The sequence below is a fragment of the Nothoprocta perdicaria genome, unplaced genomic scaffold, assembly GCF_003342845.1.
Source record: "Nothoprocta perdicaria isolate Ctin4 unplaced genomic scaffold, notPer1 scaffold_146, whole genome shotgun sequence".
In the NCBI taxonomy this organism is placed as follows: Eukaryota; Metazoa; Chordata; class Aves; order Tinamiformes; family Tinamidae; genus Nothoprocta; species Nothoprocta perdicaria.
Genome location: NW_020454605.1, coordinates 771,100 through 795,922, shown reverse-complemented (window position 1 = coordinate 795,922; position 24,823 = coordinate 771,100). Strand labels below are relative to the sequence as shown.

Genomic DNA, 24,823 nt, shown 5'->3' with positions numbered 1-24,823 from the left:
GGCTACCTCGACTCCCTTTATAGTGAAAGGAGAGAAATAGCAACTTTTTAGGTATGATTCATCTGACCTGTTTTCAACATTTATCTTAAAAGTTGAATGGCACCTAGTTTTCGAGAGCAAGGGTATCTACCACTTCTTATTAAGGACAGCTCCTAGAATCATGGAATAATAAAATCCTTAAGGTTGGAAGGGACCTTTAGAGGTCATCTAGTCCAACATCCCTGYACACACAGGGTCACCCAGAGCATGTGGCACAGGGCTGCATCCAGGCAGGTTTTGAAGATCTCTGGAGAAGGAGACTCCACAGCCTCTCCGGGCAGCCTGTTCCAGGGCTCTGTCACTGTCACAGCTCCTGTTAATTGTAACATTATTTTGTACTTAGGGCAGAATCCATTGAACTTGTCCAGGAAGAAAGGAGTGACACTCCAGAAGTGCCTACTGATGACACAAAGAGTTGAGAAATTGGTACTGATTAGACATGTATTTTACAGATGTCTGACATCAGATACTGGGGCTTGTGATTTCCAGAAAGCAATGAAGGATTCAGACCATCTATTCCAAAGGGCTGCTTGGCTTCGGTTACCACTGTAATCAATGGACAGGAGCAGCCACAGCACCAAACTTATTTAGTAGATATAGCTAACCTGAATAAAACTCTGGTACTTCATTGCTTCCAAAGTTTCACTTAAAACTTTGCTAGCAGCTAGCAAAGTGCTAGCAGCTCTGTGCTCTCCGAGCCTTGCTGGCCACATGCGTTTGCTGCTGACTAAAGAACTAGTGAATTCCYGAAGCTGAGGGTTTTTTGTTCCGTGGGGATGTGTTTCCATGGCTCCATGCTAAGCACCCTGCAGCTCACAAACACAGGATTTTTATTATAGCTTGTTTAAGGTACTGGTCTTTTTTTTTCCCTGGGTGACACTCAATAGATTAGTACATAAGGAGGCCACACAGTGCAGCGAGATGAATTTACACTTGGCCTTTTAGTGTTTTCAGTTTGCGCGCGATGCCCAGAGCTCTTCTAGTGTGACAGGCTGAGTAATAAAACTTAGTAACAATGCTGTAAGCCAGCCCATAGATTGCAAAGGACTTTTGATCTGATCATAGGGCAGTTCCCTCACACATCTGTTTTTGCCACTAATTGTAGTTTTATTTTGCTGAGATACAAATGGAAACAAAAAGGGAGGAATACATTTCAGAATGGCCATTTTTTTGCACATCTTCATGACAGAAATGCCTCACTGCCCTCCATTTTCCTGCAGAGAAAAGATAATGCTAATCAACGGCAAATTATTATTGTCATGCTTGGAAAAAGCGATATTACCGAATGATGGATGGGCGTAAAATTGGGAAGCATCACAATTTGGTGGTGCTTTCTGGCTTAGCTGACACCCCCATGTTGGCACACAGCCATTTCAGCTGTTACAGAGAATTGAACCTTGGCTACCTCTGTTGTGCTGTAGAAATAAGCTCCAAACCTAGAAGGCTGCTTAGGAAGGGAATAAATCCTCCTACAAGAATTAAGAAGCTTTTGCATACAGGCTGCAACCTTTCCAAAACGATGAGATTCATTCCTGTGCATCTCACCCCTTGCATCTAACATGTCTGTCATTGGGCTCAAGTTTAGGACCTGCTGGAGCTCTAAGTGCAGTTACCAGAGCTTTAGCTAAGACTACATGTTCCCATTTCTTTGCGGATTGGGAATAAAAAGATTTCCTAACAAGAAAGTATTTTGGTAAATGATAAAGAGCATCTGCTAACTCATATGGRTGAGGTCCTTAAGCTAGTTACAGGTGGGAATGTTTGATCTAGAGCTCCTCACCTTCTCCCTTAATGGTGCCCTTGGCATTACATTGAAGGAAGCATGCCCTGGCTTTCTTTTACTTCATAGTTTTTAGGAAATTTCTTAAGTCTGCCTGCTTGGTATGGCGGCATCTGGTGGCATCTGCAGTATTTGTGACCAGTCCATATTTCCTGGCTCAGTTATGGGCTTCATATATAAAACCTCTTCTTCTGATAACTATTCAGCTGCTGCYTTCCACCATCACAGCAGGTGAATTTCAGGGACTTTCTTTTTTAGAGCATACAACATGGCTTTCCAAAGGGAAAAGAGTTTTCCTAGTGCTATCACATGATGTGAAAGAAGAGACAAGGAATCCAGCCCAATTAAAGTGTCTTGTATACATCCTGCCCCCACTAATACAAGTTTTGTGCCAGTCCATTGTACAGGAGAAGCTCAGCCCTCCATTAATGTTTTGGCACTAAGAAACAAAACAGTTTCTATTCTGTTGCATATTGAGGCATGCAGATATAATAAACATTTCTGCTCTTGCATAGTCTCTACAAAGCCAAAGGAACAATAAATAAAAAGCACATAGGAAAAAAAATCCCAAATGCAAACATCCTCAAAACAAAACTCTGACTCCACAATCTAAGCTCCTAATTTAGCAAGCAATTTAATCTAGCAAGGAGAGGAATGGGAAGCTTGCAAGAGATAGAGGAGTCCTTGCAAAWGCAGATGGTAACAGTAGGTCAGTATCTTCCTGAATGCAAGTGATTGCATCCATCCCACTGCAACTCCAGTGAACCCAAGTGATAAAAATTCTTAGTGACCAAGCTCAGATTTAAGAATCTCTCTTTCATGTTCTTTGCTTGTCATTACTCTTTCTCTCTTTTTTTTTATTTTATTGTGTTTCCTGGCTAAGGTTCTGTGTTACACTAGCCCACATTTGAGCCTGACGTGCTTTCAAATAAACTGAAAGCTTTCTATGAAGAACTCAAACTGTCAGATAGTTTGGTAGGTGCTACTGGGGTACATTTGGCCCTTCATTATGCCTGCTAAAATCCCCAAATGCAAAAGGAAGACAAAGAAGAGAATTATTTTTCCGTCAAAGCTGTATTCAAGTGGCTTGTACCCTGGGGTTACTTTCTTGGTTAATTCCCACCTACTTTTCCTTCCACCCACTTCCTCTTGTTACCTTGCTTCTGATGTCTATGTCTAGTTCTCTCTGTCTACAGATCATGCAGAAGTCTGTGTGATCTTGCTTTCTGATTAATGGCTTCCATTTCTGATGACTGGGCGCCTACATCAGTTTTAATCACGCCAGCTTCATTTGCTATTGAATCATCTGGAAATGGCACTTGTGGCTCACTGTGTAATAACATGCAACAAGACAGGGAGCAGCATAAGAATTCTCCACTGATTGGCTTACCTATGTCTGAAATCTTTATTTCTGACAGAAGACAGGAAAGCAGGGAATAGAAGAAAGAATGAAGTGTTAGCAGCTCTGTTCGAAGTATTATTAGCAGATTGAAAACTTGACAGTAACTGTATCATACATTGCAATAAAAAATAAAGACAGCAGAAATGACACTGATGTATTTTATATTGGATATTACTTGTCAGTGAGCTCTCATGTACTGTTGCGTATCACAAAGGAAGTGCGCTCTCACCTGCTTGGAGTTATTCAAGAGACAGGCAGACTTTATCATAAAGAGAAGTATGGAGCTAATATATGTAGATACAGCAACTTTATAGCCCTTTTTTTTTTTTTCCCACTATATCAGTCAAAGCAATACCTTGAGATTTTAAAAGGTAACTTAGCAGTTGCACATTTAACGGGTGGCAATTCATTGCCTTAACCTCATGACCAGAGGACTGAAACCACGCAGAGCTGGTCATTTTTTATGGATCTACATAAGTTACATAAGGTGGCTGCAGTTAACTGCGACCCACARTACATTTGCCTTGCCCCTCTGCAACAAAACACTGCACTTTAACAAAAAAACAACAAAACCCAAGTGTTAATCTCCAAGGAGATGCTGATCTGAGAAGGCACAAACAAAATCCCTTCAGTCCAAAAGCAATGGCTTTCCTCCCACTGCTTTTCAGTCAGCCTGCATCTGAACTCACTTACTTTATAGCACACCAGAGTGAAGAAATGTTTATTAGATCCAGTAACCTAAGTGTTTCCACAGATGAAGCAGCAGTGGTTCCAGCAGATTTGATGCTGGAATAAGTTTAACTTTGTGGCTCTACACAAACCCAGCAAGACCGCTCTTTCAAAGCTTTCAATTTTCTTTTTTCCAATCAGGAAATATTCTGCAAAAGCTCTGTAGGGTCTGGAATTTCCACTGACAATAAACCAGGGATCAGATTTTCAAAATTATGCTTCTGGGAATGAGCTCTTAATCCCACTCTGTTGCATTGGGATTTGGGCCCCAAATCACATAGGCTCCTCTGGAAATCTCACCTTTGGTCATTAAAACAACTTTTTGGCACTAGACGAGTGTTATGTTCTTTAATATGCTTCAGGGAAGAAGATTTACCCCATTTTCCAACCTTATAAATATGAGAGATATTATATTTTTTGTGTATAACATGATGGAATAGCAGGGACTGAGTTCTTGCTTATTTACTCAAAACAGAACYCAGCCCTCTGGGATGTGACTGTAAACATAGTAGTGGGAGCCTCCTGATTCAGTGTCTCCTTGTCTTCCTGGGAAGGAACTTTGTGGTAGTTCTCTGGTTTGTTTTGCTTGTACATCATGTCTACAAGMAAGGTTAGTATTTTGCATGCCAAATGAGGTCTTCAGAAAGATCCTGCAACCCTAATGACTGCAGTTTTCTTCTAATTAAGGGACTAAATGGACTACAAGAACTCATTCTGCTGAAGGTTTGCTATTTCAGTGTCAAACATGGCCTTGTGGAACACATGGCAACACAAGACATTGCTGTGTGTGACCTTGCTGCTGTAGGGAACCGTAACAGGTACTTCCACATGGCAGTCCTTGCAGAAATGGGTTCTTACCTTTGTCCCCAAAGACAGCAAACATGACGCTAAATTTGAATATAAGCAGGAGATTCCTACCTCCTGGGAGATGCTCACATTCTGGTCAAATCTTCAATAGTAAAAATGAACCTTCCTCACAAGTTAACCTCATGTTGACTACTAAGGCTTTAGTTTAGGTTCTTCAAGGAGAGAAACCTGGTTTAGCTCTACTCTCATAATTTTGGCCATATAGAGAGTCCAGAATCAGGCCCTGTCAGTTTGAAGTGGGCAAGTCGACTTGTACAAATTCCCCTATTGTACAATATGGGGAAAACATCACCAATGAGGTTAATATAAAACTTCAGTTCAATCACAATCTACTTCACTTTCTAAGAACTTACAGCAAATACATCATATTCCCTCCCCTTTCTTGTTTTTAATGCATGTTCCTTGACAAGTCTTTCTGTTTCTCCTGATAGCAATAAATGTGTTTGTACCCAACAAAACAACCAGAAAAGTACAGAATCCATGACTCCCTTGGTGATCATAGGGTCCTAAGTATGAATGATCCTCTCTCCTAATTAACCTCTATATGCCACCATCAGTTCTGTGTCCTTCCAAGCTTAGGTTATTTTGGAGGCTGACCATTAATTTTAAGAAATCCCCTTGGTCTCTAACAAGAGTGAGGGGAAAACATTAACACAGTTTGATTTAGCAGCATAGAAATGCAACAGGTTCTTTTTTTTTTTTTTTTTTGGTATATGATTTGATTTGGATAAGCTTGCTAGGCCAAGACTCTGGTGTAAATCCAAGTAAGCAGAGTTGCAGAAGAGGTGAACCCCAACAGCCTTTTTTTCCCCCCCCTATTCTACTGTTGCTTTTTATGAGTTTTGCTCATTTTGCTTATAGGAACCTATAATTTTATACAGAACTAAAGAGCATAACTATAGCTAGCCACATGCAGCACAGTGTACCTTAGCTCCAAGATGTTGGTGACATTGCCAGAGGGAAAGATCCTTCGGATGTAGTTGAAATCTCCAACATAAAGGCTTCCATCAGACCCACATGTTAGGGCAACAGGAGCCAGGAGTTTGTTACCATCTGCAAGACCATTGCAGCTTGGACAGGAAATACTACGTCTGCGACCGTTGCCCATAATGCTTCCAATTACAGGCGGTTGCTGAGAAATAAACTGGTTTTCCCCATTTCCTTTATGCAAGATGCCTAGAGGATGAAAAAAATCAATACGGAAATTAAAACAAAGACGGGGAAATTGAGACTCAAAGAAAGCACAAAATGGCAATGCTTGATGCTGATGGGGAACCAACCACATGCAAGCTTTATCCTCTTTTATGAGTCCTATGTTTAATGATATTTTCGTTTGAAGGGGTCAGGGCTATTTGAGGTCAGCATTTTTAAGCATTTTTTAAAGYGCCATCACATTACTTAGAGCTTAAAAAGATGTGGAGAGATCAATACTGTCTATGCTTTTGAATGAAATAAATACACTTTACAGTGTTTCACATATTTTCACTTGCCTTTACCATCCCTCCTTACTCCGCAGGASGCTATCAAGTTCCAAAAAATCCTATCACTCATGAAAAGATAAGACACAGGAAAACCACGGTGCATTGTCTAGAGAGATGTTTAATCTGCAAGATTTGGCGGAGCTCCACTTACAACCCCTATAATGCCCAAGTGTAGAGTTTTCATCAGAGGCACCGACTGAATTTGATGTTTGCTCCCACACCACTGCCATCATTCAAAGGAGTCAATACTTCCATCTTTTGAACATGTTTGAGCAGCTTCCAAGACTTCTGTCTACAGTACTGAGCTCCCTTTCAGATTTTGCTGCCTCAAATTTCCCTTGTGACTCACGAAAWCTTTCATTTTTGCAGTGGGGAAATCATCACGAGCAAGCAAACCTAGACATAGCCATTTCACAGGAAGATCTGATCTGGGCATAGAAGTGGAAGGATAAGTACTGAGGGCAAACACTCTTTTGAAGACTAGTAATTAGGTTTCACTTGAGATGGTGAAAACCTGACTGGAGAAGTTATCCAAAGAACTATGGTTCCAATGAAAGTTTAACACTGTCATCAAAAGAAATATCCTTGCATATTGAAGGATCTGTCTGGGAGGATTTACAGTCAGAGGTAGGTCCCATCTGAACACACTCCCCTGTTCTGGGGACAGAAACAAGCCTAAGAATATTTTCCCTGTTAATCTCATTCTTTGAAGACAGTACAAAGCTACAGATACCAATATGTCTCATGGGCATCCAATAACTTCATCATGGCCAGATTGTTTTGGATTTATACAGACCACATTGCTGCTAACCATAGGTTACTATAAATAATTCGTAGGTAATAAGTGCATGAGAGTGCATGTGTTGGTCAGGTTTCTTTCTTTTGAATTATAAATGATGAAGAACAATAGGACCTTGCAACCCTGAATTACAGTCAACCTACCACTTTGTATGTTCAGGGCATGATGTTTGTCCAGAGACCATCCTCCAAGTTTGGAAGCATCGATTTCATAGCCCTGGAGCACAGCCGTCCTCTTCTCCCATAGGATCAAGTCAGGACAAGATTCATATTCGTAACCCACAGAAACTAGGAGCAAAAGAAAAACAAAATATATCCCATATTAGTAATCCAAAAATGTACTTTCTGCAGATAAGCCAGAGTTTTAGCTGACAGGGGGTAAGGGCACTTCTGCAGGCAACTGCCAATTTAATCTAAAATGTCATCATAATAATGCAGAGTCTTAATATTTTCCTCTTTAAAGGCCACTCTGTATTAAAAAAGGTCATCACAGTTGTAGATTTTGGCCTGATGTGCTAAATATTTAAAAGGCACTGATTTAAAGACCTATTTTAAAACAATGGGTATTCCAAGATGATGAACCACTGCTGGTCTTACAAAGGGTAGCGTTTTGCTCTCATGTATTAGCTCTATTCTAAGATTGCATAACAGGAATTTGCTAAAAATCATGGCCTCAGTGGGAAGGCTAAGACTTATACAAATAAAGCAAAGGACACTAAGTCCATCACAGTCCTACGTCAGAGTCAAACTGTGACAAGTGTTAATGTCAAAAGGGCAAACAGAAAAAAATATAGTTTGGCTTGCCATATTGTCTGATGTCAATCAAGTGTAACTCTGCTGAACATAYTGGAGTTACTTAAGAGTAAAATTATGTCAGTAGAAGGAGAATAATGACTCCATTATGATTTTCTCAGAAGACTCTGCTCTTCTTCTGCCCTATCTGATCTTTTCAGCACTAACAGCTTAAACAGCAGGAATTGTAAGTTCTGCACAAATGAAAAGCAATTATACAGCTCATTTTTCGGCCAGATAAAAATAGAGGTCTGATATTACAAGTATCCCAGTGTCTCATGAAAAGTGCTGAGCACAGAGCGAACTCAGAATCTCTCATCAAACATAGTCCTTTGCAGGATCAGGCAATATCAGAGGAATATGTAATTTAGGAAGTGAAGGCTTGATATTTTCAAGAGGAGAGAATCATTGGAAGCCTGAAAACTGATGTCCTCAAAGGTGCTTGGAGCATGTTAGGTCTGCAGAAAATGCAGCAAAGGGTAAACCTTAAAATCAGGGTAATTCTGCAAATGAGACACAAGGAGAGGTGGAGGTTGTCCCCAGTCCTAGAATGCCTTTCCAAGTAGTGCTGAGAACTCTTAGGTGAAAGACAGAAAAATGCCTCTAGTTCCAACTCATTCCTTATGGATGCATATGATGGTAGCAATTCAGGACGTATGTGCTGGAGAAGCATTTGTTTGCTAGTCAATGTGTCCTTTCTGAACAGCCATGCCCATCCACCCCCAAGGTGACAGCACTGGAACAGCACCATCCAAATTACGTGTCAGCAGTTGGACAGCATTGATCTAAAGCCAAGTTTGTGCTTTGTCACTTAACTGCTTCTGAGGACTGACACCAGCCCCAGGGTCACTCACCAAAGGCTTCTGAGAGTCCATACACCTTCTGGCTGTAGACATCTGTCTTATCCCAAATGAAGTAATAGGACAGGTCCGGAGCAGCTGCAAACCACTTCCTGAAGAGGCGTCCCTCGACAGCCACCATGAGATGGACTTTCATGAGGTTGAAGGGAATTGTGGGGTGGGTCATGCTGATCCTCAGGACTGATTTGTAGCCAGCCGTGCGGCTGCTCAGGTAACTCACTTTTATTTTACTACCGGAAATGTTAATCTCCTCCTGTAGAGCCTGTGGAAAAGCAATCCAGGAGGTGTTAAATCAGCACTGAGCAGACAGGAAATGGCAGTGAAGTTGTAATTAATCAGACAACTACGTCTTTATAAAAGCTCTGGCAGACGTGTCTAAAAAAAGCCACATTTAGTAGGCAGCAGTTATGAAATCATATACGCAATTTATTGGCTTAGTTGTGGAGGGCGAGGAATGTGCCCCTCTTCGTCTACCTCCATTCCATGAGAAAACAGGAGAGTAAAGTATCAAGTTTAGGTAAGTGTAGACAGCGAGACTCACTGCAGAGGAGACTGTCCAGACCCATGGTGAAAGGACCTCAGTGCCTGAGATGACTCCAGCCCTTCACTACAGCTTCTATTTTCTCTCAGTGTTTTATCTGGGCATGTTTTTATAGCTGTTGATCTTTGCCTTGTGGATTTTTTTTTCCAGTAAAATATCAAGCCTTACTTGGTTAACATTTTCACTGATGCTCCCCATCTGACTGCAACCTGCCATCCTCCCATGTCACTAGTGCCTTTCCCACCTTCTTCCTCTGACCCTCCTCTGACAAACTGTTAGTTTAAAGAGGACTCAGTACAGATCGGATTTGCAGCTAATTCTCTTTCTAAAATTTTACATTTTAGAAAGAAAAAAAGRAATCCTGATTTTAGAATCTCCCTTTTTCAGCTGGAGAAACAAACGGAAATTTTCTGGAAGAATATGCAATATTCCCAGCACCATATTGATACTCCCATGCAAAATGCTGATAACRAGGGCATTAGTCATTTATTTTCTTTATTTCTGAGGGTGGTGRCGGTGGTGGGAAAAACTATTTTATTTTAGTTGTCACTTTCCAGAAAAGCTTATTTGTAGAAAACGACCCACGCGGGCACTTTCAGCACAAACAGGCAATATTTGGTAAAGTTTGAAAGATGAAGGTAGAAGCATAGCAGGCCGCCTGAAAACTTGGTGCGCTAATGGGATGTGTCAAAAGGTCATAACTAGCACCGTTCTTCCTTGTGAAAGAACTTCTGAAATATTTTGGCGTCCCAGCTCCTAAATGAGCTCTGGAAGATACTTCCCCAGCAATAACCAACCTCTACAATATTGAAGGCATGGAGGCTTGAAGGTACAGGGGGTCAGGAGATGTGACAAAGATGGTCCCTCCATCAGGAGCAACCCATCAGGAAGGGATCACAGCAATCCCGATTTACTCCAAGCTATTACTGCAGCTCCGAAGCTCAGTTCCATCTACGTGGGAGCATTAAACTTCCCTGGGCATGACAAGTTGCTCATCTCTTGGAGACTTTCTGGTTAGCCTTATAAATAACGACAAATCTTGTAATCAAGCCCCTGAAAAGAACTGTTCTAAGCTATTATCCAAGGCCTAACACTTTTTCAAGTGATATCTTACAACAGCTGAGCACTGCAGCACTTGACAAACGGACACATCCAGAAGTTAAAGAGCTGTTCCCCTGTGCTCATAAATATTTACTTTCTCTAATGCAGCCTTTTCAATTTACATATCTCAGTGCTTAGGAGGCTGAAAAATGACAGAACTGGGAAAACCCAGGAATTTTAAAATATATTTTATGAGCTTAGCAACAAGCTGGGCTGGGGCCAGGCTCAGCCAGCGACCAGCTGAGCCAAGCTGTAGAAAAGGTGGTCCCTTGTATCGAATCTGTCTTCATATGTAACCCTTTAGGAAAAAAAGCCAGAAATAATTGTCACTGAGGTCCTATTTGCAATGTCTGGCTCAAATCCCTGTCAAAAATAATTATTTCTTTCTGTCACGATCCGTCTCTGCTTGTCTACCACTTCAGCAAACGGGTCAGCCCAGCAGCACCAAGACATGGAGCAGCACAAGGGATTGCGTTTAAAGGTGCCTGATGGAAGAGCTGGTTCAAATGGTAATTCAGATCATCCGAAATGCATTTGTAGGTTGCAGGCAGTCCTGAACCAGCAACAAAATAGGGCATTGATGGGGGAACTAYAATCCAGCAGGACCCTGATGGAGGGAGAGGGGGAAAATAATCATTAATCCTCTGAGCAGACCAAGAGTAGCCACAGCTGAAATGTGCCCTAATTTCTCTTTGCTAATTACTACTTAGCCCAGATATAAATTCTTATGCTGTGTCTGGGGTCCTTGTGAAAGACTGGGGCTCTTAGAGTTTATCACAGTGTGACCAGTGAAATCTGCTCTTTAGAAGTAGCCCAGGCACCAGACAGTTCAGGCAGAGGAGCCTGTTCTTCAGGCTTACCAGGGATTTTCACAATTCAGCAATTACCACTACCTTGTGCTCTTCAGTCCTGGGTATTGGCCCCACGTGCTCATGCTAGCAGCAAATGCTTCATGTGACAGTGTGAAAAATCTTGTTTATGTGTGCAGTGTTCAACCATCTCTCTTACTGCTACTCTTCCCTCTGCCAGCAACACCTACCCCAGCAAGACAAGGAAAAACAGTCCTGAAACAGTCCTTCATCCTCCTCTTCTTTTTTTYYTTYYTTTTTTTTTAACATTTTAAATGATGATTGGAAAAAAAAATGAGAAAGAAAGGAATAGAGGGCTTGATTTGGGTGCCTTTGAGATGCTGTKTAGTATCCAAGACCTCATCTGCCACAGACCTTGATATCCCTACCTTTCTAGAGCTTCGGCTGGACATCYGAACGGATACTTTGGGACATCACAAATGGCACAAAATCTGTTAGACACTTGAATGAAACCCTAAAAATCTATTTTTCTAATCTAATCCTCTGAATTTTGAATCTTTTAAGTGCACCCAGGTGCAGGACTTTGTCTCATGAGGTTCCTGTCAGCCCGCTCCTCTAGCTTGTCAAAATCTCCGTGCTAGCCCTGCTTACTCTCCCTGCTGTCCAGTCTCTCGGCTGCTCCCAGCTGTGTTCACACCTATTATATTTAACATTTCTCTCCTGGCAATTGCATGTTTTGGACTGCMGTAGCAGAAACTGACAGCTATGTTATTTTTTTTTATCATATGTATGCAGTGCAGGGAGAAAAGGAGCCCATTTATGAACTAGTAATGTTAGGATTCTGCCATAATAGCACATTTTTCCACACACTCTGGCACCACAAACTCTGTTAAATACAGTTTAATAGGCTTTAGCTCAGTGATTTGGCACTTGGAAAAACTATTGTTCATCATGTTGCATGGGATTCTTCTTAACTAAACATTAGGAGCTTAAAAGTTAGGGGGCTTTCTAAGCTACTCTTTAGATTTCTCTATGGTCAATGGAAAGGTTCTTCAGACAGTGACTTAAACTTGACAACGGAATTCAGTTCCAGTTTAAAGCATCTAAATTCAGATATCTGCAYATAAGTGTGTGCACGTCAGGCAGACATCTAAACATCAAATACAGTCCATGTAGATCTATGTAGTCTATGTAGATCTATGTAGATCCATATAGTCCATGTAGATCTAACTGATACTGTCAATGGGACCTAGATAACTTGGTCAGCTTAGCTGATCTGTAGGCTCTATTGACTGTATCAATAAAATACAGATTAACTTTGATGGGAGCTCAGACTGCAGCTGCACACCTGACTTAGCTGTATTAATCTCAAAATGAATCCTACCTAAGGTTCAATTAAATTCCATAACTATTGGCATTTAGTGGCATTTGGGGCGTCCAAAYTATCTGCCAGGTTCACAAGGGGTTGGCAGAGAGAACGCAGGGCACTGACAGGGAAATCATCCTGGACTGGCAGTTGGAGAGCAAGTAGGATGTTACAGGGCATATCAAACAACACCAGAGAACTGCAGTAGGGAAACCGTATTGAACGTTTGAAGAAGTTACACCCCTAGATGCTTTCACAGTCAATAGACACACACCAAAGAGGAGTTTTAGAATGTTTTAGTTCAATATATTTAATTTACACTACCTAAAGGGATCATACCAAATAATCAGTGAGGTTACGATTACTATTTCATTGTATCAGATATTTGCTTCRTCCCCACTGAACATTACCTTTCTTGGTGTTTGTTGGATTAGCATAAAGAGATGTGAAAATTGAACCAAAAATTTGCAATTTCATGGATATTACAAAACATGGGTTGTATTTAGTGATTAAGCTCGGACGAACCCTGTGACTGTAATTGGAAATTAATCTGAGAAAGAATCACAGGATTTGGCCCAGTGGGAAAGGCAGAGACCACTAGCTTCATTTGTTGCTCGGTTCAGTACCTTGTGTATTACAATTAGAAGATACGAAGCGACTTCTCTGCTCATTAACACCGCTGCAACCCCAGCGGAGTCAGGCAGGAAGCAGACAATCTGTTGGTACACTTGTTATTATTTCTACTTTGGCAAGTTATTACTAGCTCCTAAAAGCAATTCCCAGAATATTCTGAATGTTGGCATCTAAAATCCTGGGAATAACATGCTCAAAAAAGAAAAGCTGGCATTCTGCTACATCCATATATTCAAAACAACCATGATTTCTACGGAAAAAATGGATAATCCAGCTGTTTGGTCGTTTGAATTTAAAACAGAACTTTCAACACAACAGAACACTTGGAACCCACAGAGGTTTGCTAAACTACTTGATCCAATTCATGCTCCCTTTAAAAAAGGAAACATGGATGAAAAATTAAAAGTAACCTTCCCACTCCACTTGTCTACCACATATATTAAATGCAACATGTATTATTAAATGCAACAACACATATTTTTAAATGCAAACTCCACATGCTGGCTTTTCACCAAGCTGTTTCACAGGTGAGCAGCTTTGCAGCCTGGGGGGTAGGACCTCCAACCCTGAGAAAGTTCTCGTCCAACAGTCTCCATCACTGAGGTCTGTTGYTAGTGCCCAGTGGGCAAAAGGAAGGACACGGGGGCATAGCAGTGTTTGCACTGCTCAAAGCAGGCAAAGGCAGTGCAGAACGAAGCAAGATCTGATTCCTTGGCTCAGAAGGTTCATACCTGGATTTCGGGAACGATGGGGCCTTTCTCTGAACAGGAGCTCGCGAAGGACGTCAGTGGAGATGGAGAGACCACGGGGTTGGGTCGGGCAAAGTTACTGAGATCGCAGCTTGGGATCTCGTTCTCCTCGTGCCGCATGACGATGGTTTCCATGACAAAGAAGCGATCCCACGGCAGCCACAGCGTGTGCTCCTGCGTGATGAAGGGCGCCCGCTCAAAGTGCAGGATGATGGAGATRCCGCCAATGGTGACGAGATCAAAGCTGTCCCAACAGAGGCAACACCAAGTTAATACAAACAGCAGCCCATGTGCTTGTAGCTATTCCCTAGCAATTGCAAGCCCTTGTAAGCTACAGAAATATCATTGCTTGCCTTTTCCAAATGTACAACCTAAGGCTCAAAGGAGCACGGGTGAGCTGGGAAAGAGCACGGAGAGCAAATGGCACGGGCAGGAGCAGAACCTCTGCTTCCCCCTGTGCCGTTCCCCATATACTATAAACATTCCCATCATTTTCTTTTGAGAGACAAACATTTATCTTTGTTGCTGCTTTGTTCATGTTATTGCRCCACGAGCCCAATTCCCTTTCCTTCTAACGCAGCGTTCAGCATCCAAACACGATCACAGATTGGATCAATTCGCATRATGAAATAAACTGTATGGAAAAGCGTTTTCTGTGAAGTGCCAACATATAAATTACCTTGGTACCCACTGCTAACCTGACTGGTGCCTAATGCAACCCAGGGAACATGTGGAACCCAGTCATGGGCTGAACCTGCTCGATGAGTCCTGGGGAATAAACGAAATACATAAAGGCAGTCTTCACAGCACAGCACTCAACACACATCTTTTCCTGAGTCTTCATCATTTACAGGGAGGGATAACTCACTGCTGGTGGTGTAATGATACTATGTGATTTTGTTCTGTGCTGCCTCCAGCCTAGTWAGTTTTCTGTGTGCATTTTTATGAGATAATATTATACGGAGGTAATAGATAGCCCTCCTGAGCTAAGAGGCTGTTCACCTGGATACAGAAAAGATTCTGCTTCTTGATGTAAAGATTTTGGAATAGATTTTTTTTTTTAGGTTTTTATATTTAAATTTTACATCGTGTCAGAGATGTAGATTTTATGAAGTACAACAGAATATATTTATCATGTTTAGAGTCAAAAACCAAAAAGGAGTAATTGATAAAGGAAGGGATTTGGGCAGTAATTGAAGATGACAGTTTTTTTTTCTTGTTTGTTTTTCCTAAATATCAATTCAGTTGCAACATCAGATTCATGTTTTGGGACAAAGTTTTTTGGGCRAAAGTTGATTTCACACTGCTGCTTCTCACTTTGGGTATTTGGCTGTGATGTATGAGAGTTTCATGRAGAATTTTAAGGATGCAAACAGGTTCACTGACATCAGCAGTGATGCTCATGCACTTATAGCTGTGTCCTAAGGTACCATCCTGCTTTTAAGAACAAGGATCTGAAAGCACGCTGATGACCTAAAGCCAGTTTTGTGCACCTCATAATTGCAGGACAAAAGAAACCAGGGAAAAAAAATCAAAATTAATCATTATTAATTAATAATGAGCATTTCAGATCTGCTGCAAAAATCACAGAGGTGCAAGGAAGGGTACAAGCTATTTCTGAAAAAAAGTATTTGGCAAGCAATCACTGAGGAACCTTTCTTTATTATGACCGATAAACTTAGGTGCTGTTTAACAAATATCATTATGAAAAGAGAGYTAGTCAGGAAAGAACTCCAATTGAGTCCAGGGGAGGAAAGCACTTTAAAAAGCCAAAACATGTTTAYTCTACCACTAAAGTGGGGGCATCAGCTTCCCAGACCTAAGTAACTTGGCTTGCAAGAGCCTGATGAACAACTTGCTGCTTCTTGCCAGCTAGAGCTGCGCTGCATTTGTGCTTTGATGGGAACATTTTTAACAGTCAATTAGCATTTGGCAAGCCCAACTAGAAGGGAGAAACTCGCTCCACATGAATCTGGGCACCAAAAGAGGCAAAGGGAGGAAAGAAACATTGAAAATGACATTCTTCAGGCAAGTGAGAAGGAGGTTTTTTCACTTTTTTTTTCTCCTCTGAGAACAGCTAATGGCTTCAATGACTTTGGTGAGACTTCAATGACTTTTACCATCCCCTTAGCCAGGGATGGTAATTTGAGGAGAGGATCAGCCTTGCCTTTTCCTGCTGCTGTGACACAGAAAGGGAAGCATCACTTCCACAGCCACCCCAAAGAGCTGTGAAAACACAGAGATTTACAGKATTTTGGAGCAGGCACATGCTCATGAGCGGTTTTTCCCAGTTACAGAATGCAGCTTTGAAGCTACCTTGATGAACTCAACAAGAGCTAAAAGCAAGACTAAACAGAAAATCCCGAGCAGAAAACACCCTCCTCCCAACTTCACTTAGTGAAATTAAATTTAACAGGAGCAGAACTGCCTTGGGATTGAAGGAACGAGATAATTTTATTTCTGGTTTTGCTGCTCATCTCTGATGTCTTTTTTATCACTCTAAAAAAAAGCACACTTTTTGTACAGTCATATCATTCTGTTTTTTTTTAAAGACTCTGGAGAGACAGGCCAACAGTTGAAATTCTCTATTTATACACAAATCAGTCTCAAAAAAAAAAAGGCAGAAAGTGTAACCCTTTCTCATCTCTTTACTCTGGAAGGTCCATGTATTTGGTGTCTCTGAGGGGACTGATGCCAAGGCTGTTGGATGTGATAGTGGGTACATAATGTCTGGAGACTTGTTATTTTATTAACATCACACTGCCAGCCATGGGATGCTGATGAAATACAGTCACTGTCAGCTTCCAATTTGATCAAACGTAAAGCTTTCTTTTAAAATGTGCTTTATAATCCTGTACTGATACTTTGATCCATCTATTAACTTTGCTTTACAGAGGAATCACGGGCACAATAGAGTGGTTTGAAAATCGTCATTTTATCTTCATGCATGGTTATCAGRAAAAAAAAGCCTGTGTCACAATAATTAGTCTAAAAACATTTGTAAGCCTTGAAGYCATCAAAGAGTCTTGTTAGGAGGAGTTGGGGTGATTTAATGAGCAGACTGAAGTAATGTGAGTTAAAYAGGAATACGCTTTCACTATTAGAGATGGTACCTGACTACTGTAATAAGAATGAAACATATTTGCAAAGACCTGGAATATCATAAACTCACTTGCAAAGGCAAAAAAAWCAGGTTACTGATTTTTAAATTCTATTTTTCAAGCTGAAATTTCACTTCTGACACTCATTTTGGAACTTGGTCACGCCAAGACAGTTTATTGAGCAACTAAATCAGCTTAGAATCAATTTAGTTAAATTGATGTGATTCCCTCTTTAAACCTCCTTACTTTAAAAATGCTGTTACTTTCCTGCTATCAGTAAACTGATTTGCTAAATCAATTTAAGGCAACTCAGAGCATGTTTTCTAGCACAGATATTCCTATGGTGAATATGACAAATAATAAAGCCAGCAAATCTTTAACATTTATCTTATAGCCCACGGAATCAGGTAACTGCTTACATGCTTGTATCCCAGTTTACTCTAAACCAGAATAACACTGAAGATGGTCCAGGTGACCCTGCATGACTGTGCACTGATATGGATGGGGAATACATGCAGTTTGTTATGGCATCTCAGGAGAAACTACTTTCTCTGCAAGTGTAGTAACTTTAAATATAACATCTTAATCCTAAGAAAACTCAACAGTGGAAAATATGAGAGTTGCCCCCTATTCAGAAAATTACTGAAAAATGTCAATATATAATAACTGCAGTGGCAATAACTCTTTAGATGATTCTGAAGTGCTTTACAAATAGTATTTTAACAAATGCTGTAACAACGAATGAGGAAAGCAAGCAAAAGTTATCTCCTTTTCACAGGCTGCTTGGCTGGACTAGAAGGTTAAAGAGATTTATCTAATGCTACTTGCTAAATCAGCAGCAAAATTGGGATTAGAAATAAGGGATGCCTAACACCATTTTTCTGCCTTGATAATTTTAGTCTGAGTGTTCTGAAAGATTTCAAGATAACTTTTAGAAGAACTCACCACTGAGGAAGTTCTCTGAATTCTGTTTTTCTTTAAAACAAGTATTTGCACTACTCCACTTATTATGCATCCAGTATATAGATGTACTGTTGCGCCCATTGATGTGAGAAAGTATCTGAATGTAGGTCTTTCTTACACAATTTGGGAAGGCTAGGTATTTTTTTTGTAATTTAAGCAACTCAGTATCACATTTGGACAATTAGAAATCTTTGTAGAAGCTTTGAGGAGAAGTTGAAGAAAGTGAGATCAGAGCTGACAACACTCAGCCTGGGGTTAGATTGAACACCAGCAGTTGCTGAAAGAAATCCTGACAAGAGCTCYATACTACTTGCATCCATACAGTTAAGCTCTACCCTACCAAAGCTGCCTTCCTCAAAAGAGGGTGGTTTTATCTCTATTGTTCAATGTCCAGATTTTATTGTCATGTCCTCCAAGGGGTGGAGCATCATTCAGAATGCCTCTTAGTCACCATYAATATTACAGTAGGTGCCAAAACCCCACGAGCAAGAACAAGGCGGCATGAAGCACATGTTGCTAGCACATGTTCTTCCCTTTCACTGTAATTCTATCAGCTTCTCTGGCCAAGTCAAATCTTTAATGAAAGTGCTGGATTGGAGAGGTGCTAAAATCCATAAATCCTCTCCCAATTGCTAGTGGTTAATAGTCATTAGATAGAGCATGTGCAGCTGGAACTCCTTATGTTTCATTTTTGTTCTTAAAAGAAAGGGAGCCAATTAGCACTGACAGACAAAAGATAAGATGAAAGACTTTCCCAATTTACAATGCTTTTGTTTTGGCTAAGTGTGATTGCTTAGATTTTAAGCACTTGCCTCTAATACAACCATAATCTTAATGACTTCTTCCTAATCATTTCAGTATGAATTAGCAGGAATAGAGCTGTGGGCAACGGGAGACATCTTTTCTTTACATGCATGTGCAGTGGATTACACAATTTTTGCCTAAAGATTCTAGCAATATTACAAAATTAATCACAGTAAAGAAAACAGAAATAAGAATGAACAACCAACGGCAGTAATGATGCACAACATCTTCAAAATGTTTCAACAGTAAATGTACTCCTAGAAATCTCTTTAGTGCTGATGGTAATGGTACAGTAATCACTGCTTGAATACTGTAAATCCTACCTGCCGTCCTGTCTGCTGATAGTGTATCCAAAAAGAGGATTGTTGACAAAGCTGATGTTGACTCCGACTAGAGGTGTCCCATCTGCTGTCATCACCTGGCCTCGAATCACACACGCGTGTCTGCATGAAGATGGAGAGGAAGAATAGAAAACAGTAAGTCTTTACACAACTGAGGGATGTACCTCCAATTCCATGTCTTGAAACTCCCACGGGTGAGAAAGCCCAGGCCATCATGTACTGAAATGCATGGGGCTACGCGTGCCATGCTTCTTGATGGTGGGTTGCTGCTCTTGAAGATGCTCCCGGGAGTTGTGCAAGAACATCTGGCACCAGATTTGTGCTTTATCTTTATTCTGCTCTTGGAAAAAGTAACAGCTATAGGACATAGTTCATTAACTTCTGATAGAGTTCACGATATCACACTAGAATTAGCTGTAACCCCCAAAGTTTCAGTGTCTTCAGAATTCGCCCTAACTAAGGGTAAAACATATTTTAGACTCAAAGAGAACAGAAACATGCCAAATAACAGACAGGCATATTCACGGTACAAAAGCCCTCGGAAGAGCAGAGGCACAACGGGCTTGATGGCTCATTTCTTCCAGATTTCACAAAGACCTTTTGGGAAAAAACATGACAGATAATCTGCTAGATTCAAATAGCTTCCCTACAAAATGCCTGAGGAACTGAGCACATCGACAGAACAAGCTTTTATTTTCCCCCTTGWTCTTTCTGGGTTTGGTAGTTTGCACTGTTTTATAGGGTACAGCAATTCCTAACATGCTCTTTTATCTAAGGATCTCAAGGATCTTTACAAACATTGATTAATACTGCAAGATTGGTATCTTGCAGAAAGTGGAAATAAAGCACAGGGTGGTTTTCAGTCCTCCAAGGGCAGTCAGAAAATCTGTAACAGGACSAGAGACACATTCGCTAGGTTCTTATTCCAAACTCTGTTTCCAGACCTCTAAGTCATTACTGTGATGCTACCTTAGGAGTTTCCTACAAAGACAAAGTGTCTCATGTCAGGGAGAGTGTCTGAGCTCACTTTTTTTGGCTGACTGCTGCTATTTTCTTAAGGACATCAGTAAATTGTGGTGCCAGTGTGCTAGTATGACCTGGGGAGTGATTTTTGCAACTGCTGACCAGATGGAGGGAAGAGACTGAAAGCCAGCATTTCTACAGGACCAGATCCTCAGCAAGAATAAATCACCACAGCTGCACGTGTTATCTACCCACTAGAAGTGTAAAATGTCACTGTACTGGCTCACCGAGGCAAAGCATCAAACTTGCACTGTTTAGTAAAGCTGATTTTACAAACACAGAGCATGAGGGAAAGACTGAGTTATTTTCTTAGAGTCCATCTGAAAATCTGATAAGGTCTAATGTAAGAAGATTAAATATAATTTGTAGTAAATAAGGGCTGGGCGAGCTGTTCATTCCACAATACAGAAAACAGACCACTTGCCAGGGAGCCTTAAACAAATTTCTGCTGATATAAATGGAGAACTCCAATGCTACCAAAAATTGTCGAAGCTTTACCAGAATATGTAAGCAACCTAAAATATGACTTAATTCATAYACTATTTTGGATCAGACCAAGGGAAAATGAGATAATGGAACTGGCTTTTCTTTCACTGAGTTTTTTCTAATATATCATCACTGATTTGATAGTAATCACATAGGAAAAGACTAGGACCCAGTCTGGAACTAATAACATTCTTCATGCTTGTATTGCTTCTCCCATTGAAGACTCCAGCTCAACTTCACTTCCCATACATAACAATTTTAAAAGTATACTCCAGCAATAAAACACATGCCACTATCTAACCACTTGGCAAAGAATAACTCAAAGAATCACTATGTGATCCTTGGAATAATTCCATTGAAGTCAATAGGTCTCCAATCATAGTGCAATTTTGCATAAAGTCACTATGTCTAATCACATATCTGAGCCAAAAGTAGCAGCCAGACCATCTCTTCTCAGACTTTTCCAATCCCTCCCATGTTTCCTTTTCTATCCTTTAGAGAAAACTGAGGTAGTGTCTGAAACTGCCACCAATGCCCTCCCAGCTACATATCAAATGGCTGCTATGTCTGTGGAGGGTGAGGAATCACTGCAGACACTTGTCAAGGACTAAAATCTTCTTGTGGCTCAGCATGAGGGACTCAGTATTCTGAATTACTGACGGCATATCCAGACCAGTGATGGAACTATTAAAGTTTTTAAATATGTGGGAGACTTGAGATCCTACTGCATTTTGTAAGGCCAAGAAGAATGTTCCTTCTTCCATCCAAGAGTTAAAAGCAAGCAAAGSAAAACTTATGAAATGTTGCAGGTGTCTCTCTCCTGCTGTCCMAAATAAAACACGAGTCCAAGCGGTTGCAAAGTTTTGAGTAATATTGTAAGCACATTGGCCTGGATCCTCAGCTCATGTGAAGGGGGTATGCTGCTTTGTATCGGCAAGCATCTGGTCCATGCCATATCACAGACAGCTATGTCTTCAAACACAGATACCAGCACAATGTGGATGAAGAACTTTCTCTAGCCTTTGCAGGTCTAACAAATGCACTTGAACTCCCAGCTTCCCATAAGGGACTCTTCTCTCTTGTGGGGCCATCCCCACGGCATTGCTCTCCACTCTCTYGCTACAGTTACGTGCTCACTAACTYGGACATCGCTGGCTGCTCTTCTCAGACAAGCAGGCAAACCCAGCTGCATCCCCCAGTCCTCCTGAGGGCTCCAACAATTGCTTTATTTACACGCATTAAGGAAAGATGTTCCCACAAAGAGGACATCCTTCCAAAATCACAGTGCTAAAAAGAGGCTGGAGCAACGTGCACGAATCTGAATCCAGTTAAAAGCAGGAGGGATAGAAATAAAGCAGAAAGCCAAATCCCAGACTTCGCCTGATTGGATTCTCAAATCTTCTCCTTCCCTAGGAGATAAAATTTGCCCCGCTTGGGAAAAACAATTAGGAGTGCAYGTTGCGAGCAGCTGGCTCCTCCAGTGTCAACGTGTCCTTTCTGGAGGCAAGATCGACTCCCCACCACGCACCGAGCCCCCCAGGAACCTGGTTAATGCTAATTTAGTCAGCCATTTCCTTCAGAAGACCTTGGTCTAAATGCAATTACACTACAAACAAGCTAAGTGCTACTGCTAAGACTCTCAGCTCCGCTAGAAGGTCTCCCAATATATTTACATAAAATTATCTCTCACGTTAATACAAGAGATTTATTCCATCAGTCTGGTCCTGTGAGTTCAAAATGCTTTCAGCAGTTGAACAAAATTGAATTTCTCTTTGCTGGAGCCTTCTCTTCCCACTGAATTATTAACAGATTCCACCTACCATCTGCGTTATGGTTTTGTACTTTTTTCCTCGACTACTTTTACAAGTTTTACAATGAAAAGCATTCTGCTTTTTATTCTCTTTAAATATACTTTCCTTAGCTTAAATTTTCTTTCTTTTTTTTTTTTTTAATTGTCTATAAAAACTTTCCTAAAACACAAAATCATTATTGAACTGCTATCTACAGTGGCAGAAGGGATATCAGGCAATTTTAGACCATCACTCTGAAAGTCATTCTTTATTTCCTGGATGATTAAATTAAGTCTTCCTGGTCAGATCTGGGACTCAGTGGCAAAAAAGACAGGGGTGCACTGATGCCATTATTTTCCCATTCCTCAGCTTTAAAGAAAATTTGATAGCCTGCTTTGCTTGTCAATGCATTCCAAGCAAACAGAAACAGTTTTAGAACAAAGTCAGCATAGGAAAATCCCCCAAAGCCATCTAACAATTCTTCCAGGAATACACTAAGGATTTGCCTTTAATACTGCCTCTGATTCAATATCTCATAGTTTAAATATTGGTCCTTCCAACACTTATTTTTCATGGTTGTTTTCCATCGATACTGCACTTGGTACTGGAAAACATCCAAAAAACAAAAAGGAAACTGAAACAAGAGGAAAGCTGAATGGTTTTCATCTGGGGTGGGAGTTAGAGAGAAGGGAAATCCATGCATCCTAAGCCCTCRTTTGCTGAAAGAAATGTATATTCCTTCCCTTACTTCTAATAGAGGCCATGGGGGATCTTACCACTAACAATTTCTGCAGCCCCTGAAAATATTTCCTCCATAACTCACTGTGCTTTCTGCTTCAAAGGTTTCAAATGTGTGGAGATGGTTATCATGACCAGTTACCCATCCTCAGCCAAGTTATTCATATTAAATAGTTTAATTTGCCACTATAAATCTCTTTATCCCTCTGATCTTATCCGTCATTTCTGTATTACATTGGTATAGACATCCTTGGAATGGACTATTCTGTTCTGGATGGGATTTCAGCACAGCAGCACAGAATKGAAAAACAGCTATTTCTTGACAGTACAACCCCTTTTTTCGAAATTAGGAGAGCCCAATTCTATTTGTGTCATTTTCTGTGACTACCTGTGTGACACTGGACATATCAGCTACTCTGTATGTGTCTACCCACAAAATAACAATGGAAGCACATCCCTTCTTTACAGAGATGATGGTAGAATAATTACAGTAATCTGCTAATCTCATGTGTAGAGATTCTTATATTCTCATGGTACTCCRTCTGTGACATGCTCTGACACTTTGCTGATAAGTGTCTATAAATATAGTCATTTGTTACAAATATGATCTCACTCCTTTCGCCACTGTGACCTTTTTGCTTGATAATAACAAAGGATGCAGCAAAATGGACCTTGGTCATATTGGGCTGAATGCACCTGCCTCGTGCTAAACAACCTCAGGGCTGTCTAGCAGTAGGAGAGAGAAAAAACTTCATAAAATACCAGGTAAATGCTAAGGGTGTCATGGTCAGACACATGGGCATGCAGAGAGTGCATGAGCTGATAAATGAAGGAGAAAAGAAGGAAACAGGATGATGTAGAGACCTTCACATTTACTGCTTGGGGCAGTATTTCTCCCCAAATCTGACTGCTAAAATCATACCCACTTGCCTCCCATGCAGGAGAAAACTCCTGCAGTATTTCCTTGAACTGAGTCAATCCCAGTCTCACTTTCTCAGTTCAGGTTTTGTGTAGGTTTATCTGTCACTCCATACCTGAAAGCCTCAAGTTCGAGTTGCTTCTGCTGTTTTGAAAACTTCTCCAAAGATGTGGACCTTATTCACCTACTCAGTGCATGTCCTTTTCCACTCTCTGAAAGTACATTCCTCCTCTGATGTGCCAGGGGACCTGGCCACTGTTGCAAACGGACAGAGCTCCTGTATCTGAAATGTCCTGGGTCTCTCCACCTCATTGATTCACACTTTTAGCATCCCAAGATTTTTCAGTTGAGCTGTAATGGGAAGGTGGGAGGATAAAGGATGCAGGAAGGGTGCTCAGCAACTGGAAAATGAAGAGGAGCTGACACTGACACTGATCTCTTAAAATTCATGTGAATGCATTTTAGAATAGAATTTTACAGAAAATGCCCTGCATAATAAACGTGGCCCTTGATGCACTGTAAAATCTCAGTGAAAAACCCTCTGCATCCACAATACTGTGCACTAAGAAATGCCTTAAAAAATGGTGATTATTTCTCTCTTTCTCTCACTCCAATGGAAAGAAAGAAAGAAAGAAAGAAAGAAAGAAAGAAAGAAAGAAAGAAAGAAAGAAAGAAAGAAAGAAAGAAAGAAAGAAAGAAAGAAAGAAAGAA

The 24,823-nt window shown here is 40.8% G+C and overlaps 1 protein-coding gene across 1 annotated transcript in view; it reads right to left on the bottom strand.

Annotated features, from left to right (window-relative positions):
• TENM4 (teneurin transmembrane protein 4) overlaps positions 1–24,823 on the bottom strand; it is a 321,343-nt gene that overhangs the window by 57,457 nt on the left and 239,063 nt on the right. The window contains exons 16-20 of the mRNA XM_026034516.1: positions 19,139–19,258; positions 13,930–14,191; positions 8,743–9,010; positions 7,241–7,384; positions 5,744–5,993 (exon numbers count right to left, since the gene is read on the bottom strand). Coding sequence (XP_025890301.1) covers positions 5,744–5,993; positions 7,241–7,384; positions 8,743–9,010; positions 13,930–14,191; positions 19,139–19,258 — 1,044 coding nt within the window. The remainder of the gene's footprint in view (positions 1–5,743; positions 5,994–7,240; positions 7,385–8,742; positions 9,011–13,929; positions 14,192–19,138; positions 19,259–24,823) is intronic.